The sequence below is a fragment of the Ptychodera flava genome, assembly GCF_041260155.1.
Source record: "Ptychodera flava strain L36383 chromosome 23 unlocalized genomic scaffold, AS_Pfla_20210202 Scaffold_24__1_contigs__length_23054250_pilon, whole genome shotgun sequence".
Lineage (NCBI taxonomy): Eukaryota > Metazoa > Hemichordata > Enteropneusta > Ptychoderidae > Ptychodera > Ptychodera flava.
The window spans coordinates 7,963,455-7,984,410 of NW_027248278.1; the positions used below are offsets into that span (position 1 = coordinate 7,963,455).

Here is a 20,956-nt window from a genome sequence, read left to right on the forward strand (position 1 = left end):
AATATTATTAAACATGAAATTGTAAATAAAGATTCTAATACAATAAAAGTATACATATACCGTATTATGTGACACTACTGCAACTTACCATTTCATGGATGCAGAGAAGTATTCACTCAGTCTGAAAGAGAAAACAAAACAGTTGCTATCAAAATAGTTGCGTGATGATGTTTATCAGGAAAGGTGGTCTTCATGCAGAAAACATAGAAGACGGTGAGTAACTTACACTGATTTCAGTTTTTTAATGTATACGAATAGTTCACGATAGCTTAATCTTGTTCCTACCATCTTTATAGTGTCTCTGTAATTATGAATGTATGGGTCAACGTCAGAACATGGTCGGAAGAGTGCCATTGTTGCTGGTCAGGGGTATATTTATTAAAGAAAGTGTAGTTTGGGCATGATTCAAAGGAGCGCCTTTATGTTTCTCGCGAAAGTTCTGTCACTACGTCTGGTAGTCATTCGAGCGAAACCAAAGTTGACGAGAGGTGATCAAGTTTTGACATCAAATTACGTTTTGCTCCAGTCTCAGGCGTTGCTGGTATAGACGACCTGCAGCTGGCGATGGGGAATGCATGTCGCAGATGGTAGGATATGCGATAGGTTTTCTATAGGATTCGAGAAGTAAAGTTGCAGGTTTACGTTGTGGGTGTGTAACATCTAGTGAAGGGGCCCATCCTAAGAAATAATAGGAAGTACATGGATAAGTTCCCCCTCATAGCTGGCAACTAAATGGGGGTAATTGGCCGAGAATTCTGTATTGTCGCGCACGATCAGGCAACCTGTTACTGTCAAATGCACAACATTTAGTACATAGCATTCTGTTCTGACTTCAGTTTAACATTTTCTTTTGATTTCTTGCCATTTATAGTAGCACACTTGTTTTTGAAAATATTTTCGATTTCTTGATTCCCATCAGTAAAATTCATGAAAATATTTTGTGTTGTTTGAACAGAGCTTTGCTTTGAGTGTTGAACGTTTTTTGATAAAAAACGTCCTTACCCCTTTCACTGAGAAGCTGACGCCTATGTCCAACTACTCACAGACAAGAAGAAAAAATTAAAGCGGCGGTGCTGAATCACAGGTTTTCGGATTAGTATCTACTCTGCTTAATCAAACACAGGCCAGTTTCAGTGTGACATTTGCTTTATCACTGTCTACAAATACTATTCCAACCTTTTAGCAAATTTGGTGTACGTGAAAGAAATGGGACTCTGCATACCTAACGTTCGGTATCGACTATTGGAAATCAAGTGCGGGCATACAGTAGAAAGCACTCCGTCTTGAAAAAGCATTTTTATATAACCGACATTGCTTTGGGCTTAATTCTTAGACGAAACTCTGTGTCATCTAATTTAAAGTGACGTTTCATCAAAGTAAGATATCGATAATCAGTGCTGACAGAAACAATACGAAAAAAACGCAACAACTTTTCGATTCCCTGCTGCACTGTCGAAAACCTCAAAATGTTGATTTACACCATCTTAAGGTTATGATTCTCACAAATTCTCACGACGGTGATCATAGGACTGGATCGAAGTCCATCATTGTTTGGATCTGTTTATTGAACCACCACAGATTAGAATTAAATACTTATCTGGAAATTAATGCTGTGGCCAGTTTTCAAAACTATTTGATTGACAGTGAGTTTAAATGCACGAACGATGTAACTTTTGTAATAAAATCGACCAAAACTTGGTGTGAAGCGGTCAGATTTCAAAACTACGCACCGTAACTGAGCGTTGATGTGCATACGATGACGACATTTGGTTTTTAATTTTGTAATGATCAAACTCGAATGCTAGATTTTCTGGAGATCTGCGCCCCCCCCACCCCCCTCCTCCCCCGCCAATGTTACTCGGTCGGAAGCATATATAAATAAGGGTAGAATACTCCTCGGGCACAGATGTTCGGACTGTCAAACTTTTAAGATTATTTTGCCTTTTACTTGTACAGGCTAATTTTGAAGCTTATGGAGTAAATAAAGTTTTCACAGGCTTAGTTTTGTAAAATTGGGAATTTACTTTCCCAATGGACATAACACAGGAATGGCAAACTTTTGTAATTTCAAATATCGGTAAATATTGGGTAACTTGTTTCTGCAGTAGCAAATGGTTGACCCCGGTTGTTATTCATGATTTTGAAAGAGAATGGTTGAACTATTGACTGAGGAAAGCTTGGGCAGACATGCAAATATGTCTGGATTAAAGAATCTATATGAACAAAGTGTACACAACAACAATGGTGGCAGGCTCTGTTTCTTTTGAAATGCACATTTTGTATTGTCGGGTGAATTCTCACACCGTCAAAAGAAGACTGAGGTCAACGTACAGTAGAAACATAACGTCACCTGGGAACTCCCCAGGCAGGTTGCAATAAGATGCTGCCACGTCATCGCTTGTTGTCGTTACACCACGCATATGATATGCTGACCTGGGCTTGACCGAAAGGAGAGAGAAGACTTTAGATTTATCGTCGCTCGGGAAGAAATGACAACGATTATTGAGTTTGGTTTCCTTGCACACCCCTTGTATTCCCGTTACGTTACTTGTCACTGATAATGTAACTGTAGCGAAATATTGAAAAAAGTGTCCTGGTCCTCTTACAAGTAGCAAAGGACCGCAAAATCGAAAGTTGACAAGATAATACAAGATGGCGTCTTCTGTTTTGGCTACAGCCGTCGGGTCATCCAGCTTGACAACACAAAGGACAAACTACTACCGTGTGTTTCGCCTTATTTCCGAACTTGGTACTGAAGCATTGCGAAAGCAGTTTGACAACATTCACCCACCGAAACATCTGCAAAGTTGTCTGCAGAAAAATGAAGCCAAGCTCAGGAAGCTGCGGCCAAAAATTATCAACAACGAACAGTGGAACTTGCTCTATCCGGCAGACGCCAGTCAGGTAATATCAGCAAACTTTGATATTTCCTTGTTGGTGATTTTGTTTCGAAATATTTGTCAGCTTACAGAGCCAACCTCTGGCTGGGATAAAAAACCATCGGATGGCGACCACAGTACCGAGGCAGACATTGCCCGACTGAAGTATTATCGAAATAAAACTGCGCATAACACCTCCGCCAGTATTGACGACGGGTATTTTGATATCGCCTGGGAAGAAGTTGGCGGGGCTTTAGAGCGTCTAAGTATCGATAGGGAAGACATAGAGAGAATAAGAAACGAAAGCATAGATGCTGAACTCCAGCAGAAATACAAAGACGAAATCGAAAAGTTGGTTTTAAGTGGACAAGAAACTGCTCAAAAGATTGATAGCATGCACGATAAACTCGACGAGTTGTTAGAATGGAAAGGCAGTCATGCTCGGGGTTTAAATTCTTCGCGGGCTGACGGCAGTGATTCGGATGTGCCGTCCCATGCTGACGACGGCACGATTGATCCCCTTGTGACATCTGCTGTTTGCGCTAAACATGAAGGCTGGACCGTCGACAAAGTCTGTAAAACGTGCAAAGAACCCATTTGTAGCAAATGCACCAAATCCTTGCACCTTTCGCCGGATCACGACGTTGCAGAGATGCCAGAATTGCGTGAAAATGTTGAACAACGATTGCAAAATATGAAAGAGAAAGAAGAAAAAGTACGTGAAAACGTAGAAACAGGGAATGATTATTTCTCGATTCTTACTGGCCATTACGAAGAACAACGTGAATGTATAAACAGAGCGGCAGATGAGGAGATAAAAAAGATTACACAGAAAATTGAGACGATGAGATCTGACTTGCTAAATAAGTTGTCGATATACTATACCTTTCTGAAAGGAGTGTTAACTGACGAAATTAAGAAACTAGAGAAGCTTCAAAAGAACCTGAAAAGTACTTCGGATATAATTGATGAGTTCCTTCAGAAAGGAGATGTGACGAATCTTATCCTTGCATTGAAAGAGGTATCTGGCAGCGAATCAACTATTATGCAAGAAAATTGCATTTTTCAGAATCGCTGTGACAAGGTGGCGGTGTTTCGCAAGTTTCCGGGAGCAGAAGCGAAACTAGAAGTAAAAGTAATCCTGGGTGAACTCAGTTTACCTGCTCAACCACACGCATCTCACATCGATGGAATTCTTCCGGACACTGTTAAGCAAGGAACGATCGTGAATATTAAGGTTTGCACTCGTAGCGCACATTTGACCGACATTAAACAACCAAATAAAAACGTAGAACCGGACGGCAAGGGTGATTACACAGACTGTAAAGATTTGGAAATAAATCTTACAGGGAGTTCAGGTGAAACAACATACAACTTTTCGAATCGTTATGGTACAGGTCGCTATTCTCACAGCATTCCGTTCTTTAACCAAGGCAAGTACACATTGTCAATCACACTACGTAAGCATCACATCCGGGGATCTCCTCATACGCTTGACGTCACCCCTTGGGATGAACGTGATATCGGAGTAAACCTCAGACTTGGCCCCCCAAATACTGTTAGGGCGCTGGCAGCAGATGAAAATGACAACATCATAATTGCAACTGCGCAGACTGTTTACGTCGTCAGTCAAGATGATGAAATCATCAACAAATTTCAAACACCAATCCAGAGTTCGCAAGAGATTACCGATATTGACGTCACCGCTCTTGGGACATTTTTGATAACTACAGAGAAACCTACAAAAGTGGAACCACGCTATATTAAGTCTTACCTCTATGAATACAGCAGAGTGGGAAAAAGACTCAGAGACAGTGCCTATATTACTAGAATTGGAAGTGTTGTTGCACTTAGTAAAAATTTCGCCATTGTAGCCGAGAAAAAGAGCAGTAGGAACGCTATCTTATCGCTAGAACCCAAAGAATTTGGAAAGGAGATTAGACAATTGAGAACAAAGGCCTTTCCTAAAGCTGCTGCACTTAGTATCCGCAGTGACAGAAAACTTGTTGCATCATCTTCGAAGGAGAAGAAAGTAGTCTTTTTCAACGATGAACGCGGTCACTTTCTATTTAATGACTGCAAATGTCCGCTAGGGGTGGCTACCGGCAACTTTAAAACAATTTTCGTGTGCGATAGCGACGATAACGATATTAAAGTGTTCGATGGCGACTTTCAGTGCCACCGTATTTCCCTCAGCTATTTCAATTGGGAAAAACCAGACAAAATAGCGGTTCTTAAGGGAGATCCTTGTAAACTCGTCTTCACTGTCGATGACAACCAGGCCATCAAAATGTTAACATATTTGTAGATGTCTGGTATTTTGTCCTGCTCACCAAAGTATTGGGCGCCAATTATCAGACTCGCATTGTACAGACTTCTATAACAAAATATTAAGTGGAAGACAAACGATATCAATGAAAAGCGACGTACAATAACATCAACATCCTTAAAGCCAGATATCATAGGAGTGATAGGGAAGTTGTATATATCGTTTGTAAACGTTAATACCCAGAATGATTTTTCCCTAAAACGTATTTCGCTCAACAGAATTGAAAAACTTATAGTTTCGTTCAAACTTTTCCCAAGCAAGCATTCAACCATTCTCTTTCAAAGTAATATCGAGGGTCAGAGTGGAAGTTTTGGTACTTAAGAAACAGACTATTTGATATTTAACCAATAATGTACCCCCTTCCAGCTCATAATGGACGAAATCAAACTTTGCACAACATATATGTACGAGGTGGAGTCGAGTACTTTATGGAGTGCAAAGTTCGCTTGAGTCCATTATAGGCCGTTATTTTATAGTTTTTGCGATGCCAGTGACTTTATTTGTAGATGAAGAATACATCGTGGGCCACAATGCTGGATAATCAGATATTTATCAGTATTAATCTGAGGGTATGACGTCACAAAATTCACTGGTATTGCCAAAACTATAATATAATTAAGGATATTTGGATTTTAAAACGGTCGCCACCAAGGTGTTATCTCTATGGGGAAAAATAAATTCTCGATTTACACAAAAGTAAGCCGGTGAAAATTTCATCATTACTCCACAAGAAAGAAGTGGTAGGCCAAAACAATATTTTAAAAGTTGGAGTTTCCGATATTTTCCCCAGGGGCTCAGTCTACCTTATCTCCATCATCTTGAAATCTTAGTCAACATGTTTGAAAGAAGATATTTTGTCTAAATATTTGGTAAAGTATCTTAATTAACAAGTTTTAAATATGAAAGAATTCATGTTGAAACGTTTGTGAGAGAAGCATTCTCAGCTGCACTGTATTCAGAAAACACATTTTCGTATGTTTTGCTATATAAACAGTAAGATCCGGTACATCTTTGTAGTATTTGTACCTGACAGATACGAGATTTTATCATTGAATTTGGTTTTTCAAATTCCTGTGTCTCTGGATAAGATCGATGGTCGCCAAGATTGTTTGATAATTTTGTTTCTGTATTTGCAATTTGTGTGAATGGTACTCGCAATTACTGTCAAATACTACAGACCTGTTGTTTTTATATTAATCAGACTAGCCCGTATCAAAAACTTAAAATAATAATACAAAATTCCCATCAATATACAACCAGAGAGATTCAACCAGATACTTAAGATTGTTATAAAATAAATCGGAGCGTAGTTGGCGAATTAAGAACACATGTAAACACTGTTTTAAATTGTTCAATGTCAGAAAGAAAATTACTGAAATTTACCGAGAATTTGTGAGTTGTATATATTTTCCAGAATAAAGTTATACACAGTATATTTTAAGGAAAAGTAAATGAGCTGGTAATAAAGTAATAGCTGTTTATTAAATTAATATATTCTGTTTTGCATATATATCGTCAACAGAAGAATATTTTTTCAAGACATAAACACAAATTTAAACAAGTCATCGTAGATGACACAGTCCCCACTTGTTAATGGGTACTTTGATTACAATGTCCTTGTACCAACTTTGAATAAAATCAGTTGAAACATGTCTGAGTTATGGCTCTGTACATGAAAAAATCATAACAAAATGGCCGCCTGGCGGCCATATTGGATCGTATCACAAAACAGATTACCGTGCATATGTATTACATAGGTCAATGTCCTTGTACCAACTTTGAGTAAAATCAGTTGAGATATGCCTGAGTTATGGCCCTGTACATGAAAAAATCGCAATAAAATGGCCGCCTGGCGGCCATATTGGATTGTATCACAAAACAAATCGAGGTGCATATGTATGACATAGGTCAATGTCCTTGTACCAACTTTGAATAAAATCAGTTGAGATATGCCTGAGTTATGGCTCTGTACATGAAAAAATCGTAATAAAATGGCCGCCTGGCGGCCATATTGGATCGTATCACAAAACAAATCGACGTGCATATGTATGACATATGAAGTAATCTATGTACCAAGTTTGAATGAAATCGCTCGAGGCGTATCTGAGATATCTGCGTGAACGGACGGACGGACGCACAGACGGACGCACGCACGCACGCACGGACATGACCAAACCTATAAGTCCCCCCGGACGGTGTCCGTGGGGACTAAAAACTTGATAAAATTGCGTCAGAACATTGCAATATAGCCTGACGATTGCTAAGAATTTAACCTGTGAATTTAACTGTAACGACTGACAATGAACTGACCGACAGTAACCCCCTGCACGTGGTGAATTATCTCCCTTGTTCATTTTCGTGACCTTTGAAGTAGCCGATTAGGCCAAAGTAATTAAATTCTTTGTTTTGAGTCCACTCTAAATGGGAAAAGGTACGCGTCTAAGCGGCTGAAAAACACACACAAGAAAATTAACACAATGTAATTTGATTGCAGCAAATAAAAAATTATAACAAAATTTTGGTTCAGAAAAGCTAAGCGGCAATGTCCTGAAATTTCCTATTCAAATACTCTGTGTGTTTTTTTTTATGAAAACCTTAAAAACCCAAGCGGGTTGGGACGCAAAACAAAGAATTTAATTACTTTGGCCTTATTGTTTTTAACTACTTAAGATATTAGCAATGCCTGGACGACGACCTTTACCCTTTTAATGGTAGGGGAATCGATCCCAGGGATCGAGTTTGTTCTATTCTGTGAGAGGATTATGAACGTGTCATAGCCTTTTGTTTTCCATTGAAATTGTAATCTTGTGAGTAAATTTCCTGGCAAGACAATCTGACCCCTGAACCATGCCTTTAACATTGTGCTTACTGGGAGCGATTTGACTTTGCCGATTGTCTTTAGTTAATTATAGACGCATGACTTTGCAGATCTCACTCAATATAAACTGTGCATTAAAGCAAAGAACACAGGTGTACTAGGCTTGAATTATGTACGAAATATTATATTAATATACTTGTAAAATATTATTAAACATGAAATTATAAATAAAAGATTCTAATACAATAAAACTATACATATACCGTATTATGCGACACTACTGCAACTTACCATTTCATGGATGCAGAGAAGTATTCACTGAAAGAGTAAACAAAACAGTTACGTTATGGTGTTTATCAGGAAAGGCGGCCCTCATGCAGAAAACATAGAAGACGGTAAGTAACAGTAACTTACACTGATTTCAATTTTTTAATGTATACGAATAATTCACGATAACCTAATCTTGTTCCTTCCGTCTTTATGGTGGCTATGTAATTATGAATGTATGGGTCAACGTCAGAACATGGTCGGAAGAGTGTTACTGTTGCTGGTCAGGGGTATATTTATTAAAGAAAGTGTAGTTTGGGCATGATTCAAAAGAGCGCCTTTATGTTTCTCGCGAATGTTCTGTCACTACGTCCGGTAGTCACTCGAGCGAAACTAAAGTTGACGAGAGGCGGTCAAGTTGTGACATCAAATTACGTTTTGCTCCAGTCTCAGGCGTTGCTGGTATAGACGACCTGGCGATGGAGAATGCATGTTGCAGATGGTAGGATATGCGATAGGTTTTCTATAGGATTCGAGAAGTAAAGTTGCAGGTTCACGTTGTGGGTGTGTAACATCTTGTGAAGGGGCCCATCCTAAGAAATAATAGGAAGTACATGGTTAACTTCCCCCTCATAGCTGGCAACTACACGGGGGAATTCGAATTGGCCGAGAATTCTGCATTGTCGCGCACGATCAGGCAACCTGTTACTGTCAAATGCACAACATTTAGTACATAGCATTCTGTTCTGACTTCAGTTTAACATTTTCTTTTGATTTCTTGCCACTTAAAGTAGCACACTTGTTTTTTGAAAATTTTCCGATTTCTTCATTCCCATCAGTAAAATTCATGAAAATATTTTGTGTTGTTTGAACCAAAGCCAGAGCTTTGCTTTGAATGTTGAACGTTTCTTGTTTTGATAATCTAAAGGTCCGTACCCATTTCACTGAGAAGCTGACATTTACGTCCAACTAATCACAGACAAGGTGCAATATTAAAGCGGCAGTCCTGAATCACAGGTTTTCGGATTAGTATCTACTCCGCCTAACCAAACACAGGCCAGTTTCAGTGTTACAATTTGCTTTATCGCTGTCGCTGCCATTCCAACCTTTTAGCATCTTTGGTGGAAGAAATGGGACTCTGCACATCGGACGTTTGGTATCGACAATCGGAAATCGAGCGCAGGCTACAGTAGAAAGCACTCCATCTTGAGAAAGCATTTTGATACAGCCGAAATTGCTCTGGGCTTAGTTATTCAAACCGAAAGTCTGTATCATCTTATCTAAAGAGACGTTTCAAAGTGAGATGTGGATAAGGCGCTTTAAAAGTGAGATGTGGATAAGGCGCTTTAAACAAAATTATTTGTTTGCCGTCCGCATGCTGGTAGGTTTTCAGAAAAAATCAAGAACCAAACACAATGTTAACACTATTACAAGTACAAATAATATTTTTCCAAAGGAAACGAAATAAAAATTGAGCATATGTTAATACACTTGTGTTTTTGGTCTGTTTGTTTTTTACCTGGCTGGCCGGCAGATTTTTCAAAAATCCACGGACGGCAAAGAATTTTCTTTATATGGCCTAATGCTCCAATACAAAAAACAAAAACGCAATGACTTTTCGATTCCCTGTTGGACTGTCGAAATCCGTAAAATGTTGATTTACACCATTGTAAGGTTTTGATTCTCACAAATTCTCACCAAGGTGACCATGGGACTGGATCGAAGTGTAATAAATAGTAATTTTACTGGCATAAAGCAGCACTCAAATATTATTTTTATGTAATTATTTTCTGTGACAATGAATTGTATGGTCATAGCTTTGACGTAACAGCTACTGCCATAGGCAAATGCTGAGCATAAGCGGAAAGTAGACCAGCATAGTTTGGATCTGTTTACAGAACCACCACAGATTAGAATTAAATGCACATCTGCAAATTAATCCTGTTGCCAGTTTTCACAACTATTTGATTGACAGCGAGTTTCAATGCACGAACGATCTAACTTTTATAATAAAATCGACCAAAACTAGGTGTGAAGCGGCCAGGTTTCAAAACTAAGGACTGTAATCGAGCGTTGAATTTTGTAACGATTTTATGGAAACACACTTAAATGCTATATTTTCTGGAGCTCTGTCCCCCATGTTTCTTGGTCGGAGGCATCTTGAATAATGAGTGTCGTTACCGTCTTGCTCCCTGTGATATCCCACCCGCCCCTTTAAATGAAGGCAACGCTAACTGCTAACTGGCATCTGTGAAAGGATGATATACCAAATAACTAAAAAAATGCCAATTTTCAGATGCTGAAAAATAACCAGCCTACAGTGATAATCGTTATTCATACGCCCAAATTGATGTGTTACGAACACTCAAATATTTTATAATATCCGTTGCAAAAATGTAGAACTATGCAGAAAGAGAGAGGGGAAAAATTTGGCAAGAACACTAAAAAACACATCAATTATTTGGTGTAATTTTTAAAATTTACTGAAAGAATGATTCTTGAGATTAAGACAAAGCTCAAATAATGATTATTCTGGTTATGTTGCGTTTGATAGAGTTACAATTTGAAGTCCTGGAGCATCTTTGGATAGATAAAACGAAAAAATACAATAGATGCAAGCATTTATTTGACATGAACTTTTTTGTCAAATTATTACAAAGAGAAAAGTCATTCACTACACAATAATAGAAAATGTTCTTACTCTTAGTGGAACTAACTGAATAATTTTACTAGAAACTTTTATTGATAATTAGATACTGCCCTGAAGTTGAAGGTGCTCAAAATGCATCATACTACTGTTAAAACAATTTTTAAAATTACGTAACATGTGAAAATCTTGCCGTATGTCAGGAAGGAAGGGTTCTTCGATACTAAAAACAGTGAATAGCAGACTCTATTGTAAACAGCTCAGTGTACATAGTGATAGGTAAAGGGATAGAAGGCCATGTGCTTGTACATGTAGTTCTGAATTTAAGAATGCGCCTCGGGGACAGACATTTAGACTCTCAAACTTTTCCGATTCTTTTGGGCTCATTTTGAAGCCCTTTGTGTAAGAAAGACTTTCACGTTTTTGAAAATAGAAATTTGTACTTTTCTCCAAACAGTTAACACAGGGATGGTCATCATTTTGAATTTCAAGTATCGGTAAATCTTGGGTAATTTGTTTCTCTTATACCAGAATTCGCATGTTGATCTGAAGTTTTTATTCTCGATTTGGTAAGAGAATGGTTTAACGATTCCTTGAGAAAGTTTTTCACTTTTGAGGCGCATGCTACCTAATTAAGTGAAATACTAGTATTCAAATTTAATAAAACAGTCACGATTAATATCAGTAGTCAATCACCGATCACTTTTGGGAACATGCAAAAACGAATTCGCCAACCATACTGCACAGTACTAGTGACATTCTACCCGGTATGTATTTAGTTGACAAACTTTTTTGCCTTATATGGAAATATGCGAATTCAGAGTCACCTTGAAGCTTTATCCTGGTAGATCAACTAGACTGCAATTCTTGTGAAACTAATAACGATAAAAGCAATAGTTAGATGGAATAATGGTGGTCATACCATTTATTGTACATGAGATCTAACTTATGACTGGCTCCATTATTTACTTAAAATCGAGTCTCATGAATATGCATGGTACTATGCATATTACATTGAGAATAACATCTCTTTATATTCAAATTGAAGTGATTATGGGTATTTATCAAAACTAACTTCAATATAATGTACTGGCAGAAAAACATGACATTGTAAAGACTTTTGGCAAGTGTATTTTCTGTATCATGATCAGATGTCTCTAACATGAATTGTCAAATTTGATGTAGATTAAAACAAATAAAATTAAATAATGAAAAGTTTTGTAATCAAGAAATTACCTTAAAAACATGTAGCAATAAAGGACAATTAAAGAATGAGGTGATGAAGCAATGTGCCTTCTAATACACTATTTCAGCATAGACAGTAGAAGGGGAACATCCCCTCTACTGCACAGTATTGTAGATTCCCATAATTCATTGCGATTTGTATCCTCGGAGATACCAGAGTGAAGTCTACTATGTCTCCCATGTGTAGACAAATTCACAGACTATTTATCAAAACTTTGAAAACGTACTTTATGCACACCAATCTTCTCAATTCTCATTTTAAATAATTTGGAAAATTATGCATAATTGAGAGAGGAGATAGCATTTTTGTAAAATTTTCCACTGATTGTGTCCTCAGCCATACAGAATAATGTGATGGAAAGTAGGGAGACTAGTTGTACCTGTTTTATGAAACAAAAGGATATTGATTTTTGCAATGATAATGGAAGTGACAAAAGAAATTTGCATGCTAAGTTTTCTCAGAGAATGACCCGTTCAGTTCGTCATAACTTGCTGCCTAAAAAGTATGGCATTTGTAGTACCTGCAGAATGTGACTTTTATGGTTGTTTATTGGTTATTTTCAAACTTTCACTGAAATATCTAAACGTACTTTACTAGATATTATTTGAAATTATTCTGATGCTGCACACTAGTGCTTACATGCAGAACTGAAAAAGTTTTTAGAAAAGTAACCTTCAAGAATACAAATCAAAGAGTATTGAGGGTAATTTATTGTACTGTGTACTGTCTACGCTTTCAATAAACCTTGGAATTTCTAGGAACTTCTTTGGTTTACGTAGTCTTATAACAGCATAAGTACTGTAATATGCACAATATATTTTTAGAGTCGATGGTGTGTCTGTTTAGCATAGAGGATGCACTACAACCCCACGATGCTGACCTGATTATTGTAGCCACAAAAGTGAATAATACGTCTTTTTCGAAAGTCAAAACACTTTGGTCAGCCCCTAAACTAAATTGAGATTAACACATAAATTTTGTCTTGTACATGTATGCTAATATACAGCAAACACCATAAGCTTTCAAGAAATTCATACTAATGTACCGGTATATGTTACAGTGCGTTTCACCTTGGTACCTGAACTCTGCGTACGAGACAGACACATTTCACCTACAACAGAAACGATTAGCTTGGGTTTCACGACACATTTGAAAGTCACTGACTCATTGATTAATTACAGTAAACCAGCATGGGGGAGCCACTCTGTCTAGACTGAGAGATACACTTGATCTACAATGTGTGACATTTTTAGTTAGTTTCTGTTAGTTTCTTAACCTCTTGAACTCTTAGCTGAAATTGTAAAAGAAACAGTTACATTGTAGATCAAGTCTAGTCAACTGTTTATCTCTCAGTCCAGACAGCGGCTGCCCCCTGCTGGTTTACTGTAATAAATCGACGAGTCGGTGGCTTTGAAATGTGTCCGTGATACCCAAGAATCATGTGTTTTGTATGTGGATTGTGTCCGTCTCATACCCTGAGTTGCGGTACCTAGGTGAAATGCACTGTAGAAGTGATGTGTTCCGTGCTTTATTCACTTGAAGTCATATTGAGAGAAGGGATTTGATGTTTTAAAAGCCAAAGTTTTTATCAGATCTATCAAACAGGAATTTAGTTGACAAAAATTTCAATGTAGAATACAACATAGACAATTCAAATACTAGCAGCACCAGTGTTTTCTCCAGGTTTGCCAGGGAATGTCCAACTCTGCTTGAAAATTTTGGAGGAGTTTGTTCTGATTGAGGGCACCCATAATAAATTGTGTATATAAATTACACAATTAAAGTTTTCAAGGTATTAGTAAAGTAAGGCTGTTGAGAGGAGCAAATATCAAATTGAAGACAGCTACAAATTCTTGCTCATTTCCATGTAGTTAATTTTTACTATATTTGAAGTCGACTCAAGTTGTTCACACTTCATTCAAGTTCAAACAAAGTTTTTATTTGAAGGTCAAATCTAGGCAGATTATTCAGTAGGTTACATCAACAATGATTTTACATTAACCCTTTTCCTGCCAAGTCCATATTTCACTATCGGGTCAAGATGGTTAAAAGTAATGAAACACAACACATTCCATATGGTGTATTTTAACATAATACTGTACATTTGAAGGCTGTTGAAAACATAAATACTGTACACTTGATTTTTATGGACTAAAAGCCAAGTAGGTCAAAATACATATGATTTTGGCTCAATACCACTTTTTATTGACTTGACAGATGGGAAGTGATACTGTCTGGCAGGTAAAGGTTTAAAGGTAGCAATCATTGTATTGATTGCTACAATCAATACTCTGTATATATCAATATCTCAAGATCTCATTGTAGAGGGGGACATGACTCAAATTTATGTTTATTTTAAGGCTCCATAAGCTGTATCTTTTGGCTTTTTTTCAGAATTTTTGCTTTATGGTTTCCCTACACTTTCTGCATTGAATCCCTAAACTGTAATTTAATGCCAAGTATTTAGCATATCAACACAACCTATATGAGTATAATCTACATTGTTATTGTTGAGAATTGTATTCAAGTCCGGACTAGAATTCATTTGTAAACAATAAACAATGATCACTACACACATACAAGCTGTGTTGACAAAAAGAATACTCAAAATTTCAGCATGACAAACGGATTAGGGTCAGACACGGTAGTTGATGTACTGAAGATGAATACTGAAAAACTTGCCACAAGTTACAGCTTATGTCCCTTCAAGGGGTATTTATTTTAATAGGGGCTTTTTTATGCAATTGCACATTCTGGGGAAAAACACTGCATGAAAAGCGTTTGTGATCATTTTGAGGGGTCGTTTGTGCAACCACACATTCTTGAGTTGGTGAGTGTCTACTATTCACTGGCACGCGTCTATGAAGGGCACATCATTGTCGTTCACCAATGATCGTGTTGTAATGCTCCCAGTGCGTCTATAGCGCTTTGTATTGCTAGTGGTTCAACATACATCCTGTCTGCTTCAGAACGTAACTGTGTCGGATGATTGACTTGTATGTTCGCGCGAGACTGTTGCTGTGGGCTGATTGTCATTTGCATATGCATCACATCATGGTTGGGGTTCGTGGTAGATTCCATGGCGTTAGTTGCAGGAGAAGTTTTCAGTTTCTTCGCTTGCTTAGGAACGTTTGCTCCCTCCACTTCTTTGCGATGAACCTTCATGTGCGTCCGAAGGTTATCGGCGCGATTCACTTTCTTGCCACACACCTGGCACTGGAACGGCTTCTCGCCGGAGTGAATGGTCATGTGACGTTTCAGGTGACCGCTCTTGTAGAACATTCCGCCGCAGAGCTGACATTTGTAGCGCTTGTCGCCAGTGTGGTGTCGTTTATGGTCCACCATCTGTTGATTCTTACTAAATCGCTTACCGCAGATTTCACACTGGAATGGACGCTCTCCAGTGTGCCGCCGAAAGTGCGCCTTGAGATCGTCAGCCCGAACAAACGCATACTCGCATACTGAGCACTTAAATGGCTTTTCGCCTGTGTGGATGAATTTATGTGACCGTAAACTAGATGGCTGACTGAATGTCCTACCGCACTGGTCACACTGGTAAGGTTTCTCTCCTGTATGACAGCGAATATGTACTATAAGATTTGATTTCTGTGGAAATTTTCGCCCACAAGTTTCGCATTCGTATATTTTCTCTCGATGATATGTTCTGACATGTGCTTTGAGAGTTGTAGTGTGGGTGAACTTCTTCCCACATTTGTCACACTGCAATTTTTTCTCATCCTCGGTGGCGTGGGTCTCCCTGTGCATGGTGAGGTGCGTTGCTGACGTAAAAGTCTTTTCGCAGATCTTGCACTGAAATGGGCGCTCTTTTTTGTGCACTGCCCGAATATGCTGCTGCAAATTTGAATATCCGCCGAGAGTTTTGCCACATTCTTTACAAGTGAGTCTTTCCTTTGCATGTTTCTTCTTATGCTCCTTAAACTCCTGCACTTTCTTGAACGTTTCTCCACAAATCTCACAGGTACTCGATTTCAATTCACCAGGAGCCGCTGCTTTGCGAGGTTTACGTCTAACGAAGGTGTACTTGCGCTTGGCTCTTGGTTGAGTTGTAGGCTGGTAGTCTTCATCTTTATCATCATCAGGGACATCATAAGTGTCATCGTCCTTGTCACTTCCATCTTCAGAAACCTGTTCATCAGTGGGAGGTTGCAATGACTTGTGGGATACTTTCTTTTCTGCTGTTGTTTTCTTGTTCTTTCCCCTAGGCGGTCGGCCTCGCTTTCGTTTGACAGGCCTCGGCATTGTCTCAACGGCTCTTTTTGGTGATGGCTGCTTTCGTCGACGAGTTCGCCTTAGAGTTACTGGCGGATTATTGTTCAAGGCATTTCCAGTTTGTACTGCATTATCAGCATACCTTACTTGAGGCTCATGTTTTTCTCCCCGTTTGCCAGGAAACACAGTCTCTTGTGCATCTATGGATAGAGTGAAAAAAATTTACTGTGAGTAGCCCTGAGAACAGATAATCTGTCATAATAATTATACATTAAAACCTATCTAAACTGAACCGTTCAGGGACTGAGAAAATTGTTCGGTTTGGAGAGGTGTTTGGTTTATAGAGGCCCTTTTAACATAGAGTTCTATTGGAATGGGACTGGGAATAGGGTTCAGTTTGGACAGGTTTCCAGTTTAGACAGGGTTCGGTTTTGACAGGTTTCACTGTCCATGGATTACGGAATTCTAATTCAAATCCTGAACCTCTACATTTTGGTAACCACCCTATTGTGTAACTGTATATGATTGGGTCCTTGTAAATTTAAACTGGGTGATACACATTTGGTTTTTAAGGTAGTATGTGCCCCGAAAATGAGAGACAAACTTTTGCACAAGCTTTCCAGGGTGTTACACTTCACAATTACCGGAATGAATTCAGTTACTGTAACAGTATGCTCAATTTTCCATGAGCTTACGGATCAAGCAATTCTCTACAAGTTCCTATTGATTGATAAGTACATGTAATCTGTTCAATGACAATCAACAGTCTGTGTACTGTGTTAGCGCTGGGTTTGGAAAGCTGTTAGCCATTGTGGCGAATAGTTTCAAATTTTATTAGCCACAGACAAATTTTATTAGCCACACATTTTTACGAAAACAAAGCTTTCTATAATGCTATAATCTCCAATGTCAGTTGCATGCACAAGAATAAACTATCAACACATCAACCTTGTATCCAATTGTCTTCATTTTAACAGTGGAAATTGCTTGATTCTGGACCCGATGTAGCCCTGCGTACGATGCTGTGTGTTCCGCTACAGCTAATCGCCCCGCTCACCACAAAGCGAGTGAGCGGGGCGATTAGCTGTAGCGGAACACACAGCATCGTACGCAGGGCTAGACCCCGATGCAAATCGACAGCAGCACGCAACGTTGAGACCACGATTAAAATGAACTGCAACACGGAAGGTTGGCACCGCGATGCAAATTAACAGCATGACAGCAACACTGAACGTTCGGACTGCGATTAAAATAGAAGTTTGGTTACACGTAATTACGTTCCATCAGTACACGTAGCGTCTTTGTCACGTCATACAAGACGTCGCGTAAATGTGGCACAGACGTTCGGAACGTCATCAAACGACACTTCCACATGTAGTCTTAATTACGTGTAGTAATTTTTAGATTTTCTTGGTGATTTGCGGGAATTGAGTATGAGTATCATTGTAAATTAGCAAACATCTTTGATATCAGAAAATTCCGTAGAGTTCAACCGCACAAGACGTACGTGCTATGATTTCCTGACATAAATGAAATGTTGTCCAATTCAACTTTTTACCTGAAGCTGTCACAAAAATTTCCGTAAACCACATAAATAAATGTATTACAGAAAATCGGTAAATTTAATGCGAGGATACAACGAGCTTGAATAGTCCTCGCGTAGAGAAATTAATATGTCTTAATACTTAGACGAATTTCGTATGTTTCTGAAAAAACAATACGGCAAAATCAACCAAAAAAATCACAACTGAGCATGGATACGCCATGGATGTTAAAAATAGACGCGTACGTACGCCACTATGTGCCTTCAGACGTACACGTAATTAGATTATAACCTCTCTAATGAACGGGGTCCAGACACTTCGCACCAAAACCAGTTTGCCCCACACAACTTCGTCCCAAAACCATTTCGCACCAAAACCACCTCGTCCCAAGTACTACCTCGTCCGACGCCACTTCGCCCCAAGTACCACCTCTTACTAAAACCACTTCGCTTACCGTATAGTTCCGTCAACTCGTCCTAAAACATCGATGTCACGATGTATCATAACGTTGTTTTTACCTTCAACTTGGCTATCACGAACCATTTATTCTTCCATGAAACCATACCATATATTAGAAAAAAGAAACACACAAACTGCTACATGGTACATTACCTTGCCGTGCGCGGTATTGCACGATGCGATGTCATTTTCTCGAAATGTGTACAATTTCAAGATTTCAGTCCTGGGATGGTAGAAAGGTGATTAAAACTTCACTGGCAGTGGTGGGTTATTTTCAGCTTTTAACGGTTACCGATAAATTGGGGAGTTAAGTCGTGTTTTTTTTTTTTTTCGGGTTCGCAATGATTTTGGCGACGTGATTTTTGAGGCGAAGAGGTTTTGGTACGAGGTTGTTTTGGTGCGAAGTGGTTTTGGTGCGAAATGGTATGGGACGAGATGGTATGGTGCGAAGTGGTTTTGGTGCGAAGTGTCTGGGAACCCTAATGAACAACAACACGGAACGTCGAGACCGCGATGCAAATCGACAACAACACGGAATGCGTCGCGCTTGGATGGCGATTTTAATGAACATCAATAGGGGACCATGAGGACCGCGATGCAAATCGACCACCATTAAAATAAGACCTCGATTAAAATGCGCAACACGGAACGTCTAGACCACGATGCAAATAAATTTCAACACCGAACTTTGTGACCACGATTGAAATGCGTATGTCTGCTATAGCAAAAGTTTCAATTCTCGCGAGTGTTCGCTTTGCTTGCATGCTGTACACTAGACAAAATGACGTCAAATTTATCGCGAGACTAGGGCTCGATTGCGTCTGCCTGCATTTTCAATTCTCGCGATAGTCATTTATGTGCATGCTGTACACTATACAAATTGACGTCAAATCTCTCGCGAGACTTGGCTCGATTGCAATTGCGTACGTCGGAGAGAACAATACGGAAGTAGATATAGTTTTTTCGCGAATCGCCGAAAGAGAAGCGCAGATCAACAAAAGACTAAAAAAACCCAAGTTTTTGCTTATTTTGCGGAATTTTTTCAACAAAAATCACATTCGCCACTGTGGCGAATTAGGATCGATTTTTCTTCGCCACTGCTGATTTCAATTCGCATTTGCGAACGTGGCGAATGGGCAGCGCGAACACAGGAGTATGGATGTTTAATCCTGAAGTATGATACTAAGCAATGCCATAACCATAATTTCTTCTAGTTTAAGATGTAATGAGGTTTAATAAAGCTTTCTGGCAAATTCAATTTGGTTTAAAAAAGGAAACTTTGAAGACATACTAATTGGCCAAACAAGGGACTATGGTGTGTACCTGAGGGCAGGTGACCATTTGCCTGACATCAGGAAGCCACATGGTTACCTTCCTTCAGAGTATATAGTCCCTTGTTTGGACTATGGTGTTTTTATTAACTGCTTCTCCATATTTCTGGGTTTATTTGCAAGTGAAAATCGTATGCTACATTTCTAAGATGGATAAAAATATGTTAAAAAATGGAACGATTTTCATATTTAAATAGCACAGCACTATATTGAAATGATTTTAATGTGGTCTATTGATTTTCAGGAATGATTTTTTAAAAACTGGATTTTCTATGTAAGACAGGTAATTTCATCACTTTTAAATCAAAAAGTTGTCTACTTTAAAATAGTTCTGGTTAATTTTCAATCAAATGATGACAATAGGGCCCGCTATGCCATCAACGATTCCCCTCTGATTCTGAAGGGGTGGGCAACATTTGATATCTGATGCATGAGAAATGGGCATTTGAACAAGAAAATTTTTCTTGAAAGTCAAGGAAACTGACATTATAGGAATGTGTAATTACCGGTTGATCAAATGAAAAGTTTTCCCATACCTTCCTTCAGTGAATTTTTTTTTGAAAAAGCTGCAAATAAAATTCATACCTTTATTTTGTGGAACCAATTTTTCCTTGAGCTTTGAAGCAAACTTGTCTGTTTCCACACCGATGAGTACATCCTTGTGATGTGCATGGAGTCCCTTGTCAAAGTATTTGTTCAAGAAGTCATTGGTGCCGTACACGAGGGCATTACTGTCAGAGTCAACCACTTTTAGAAACACTTCACAGCTGATTGATTTGACCAAATCATATACCTAGGCAAACAAGAGAAAAACATTTAAAGCAACAGTAACATTGTACTTTTATGGTATTACCAGACATGGAGAGTAATGGACAGTTGCAAGTCAATTTAACCCTTTCACCACCATGGTTTGGTCCAAACCCATTGTTATCAATGGTAAGTGTGGACCTGTATACAGGGAATTGGGGGTGAAAAGGTTAATACCACACAATGCATAAACTTAATAGCGTTGATCGCGATTTCGGGTTTGTTACTAAATATAGCTGCACGCGTGCGACTTTCGGACAAATATGCTGAAATTCGGACAAATTTTGTCGTTGTATGCGCGGCTGTTGTTGCAGCTTCTAGTCTCAGTCATCAATTCATACAAATAACTGTGATGCTAAATACCCATTCTAACACTTGCAGGTTTTATATTCGTCGTTT

At 38.7% G+C, this 20,956-nt stretch overlaps 1 protein-coding gene across 4 annotated transcripts in view; it reads right to left on the bottom strand.

Annotated features, from left to right (window-relative positions):
- Positions 1-20,956, bottom strand: part of LOC139125099 (uncharacterized) — a 53,675-nt gene that overhangs the window by 25,351 nt on the left and 7,368 nt on the right. Inside the window, exons 3-5 of one of the 4 annotated variants that reach the window (XR_011550148.1) lie at positions 20,336-20,543; positions 14,010-16,616; positions 13,636-13,919 (exon numbers count right to left, since the gene is read on the bottom strand). The exons of 2 other annotated variants lie outside the window; for them this stretch is intronic. Coding sequence is in view for 1 of the 2 variants with exons in the window: in XM_070691209.1 (XP_070547310.1) it covers positions 15,070-16,616; positions 20,336-20,543 (1,755 nt within the window). In the remaining variant the exon portion in view is untranslated. Of the gene's footprint in view, positions 1-13,634; positions 16,617-20,335; positions 20,544-20,956 lie in introns of those variants that run through there. One more of the 4 variants, XM_070691209.1, reaches the window with a different exon arrangement.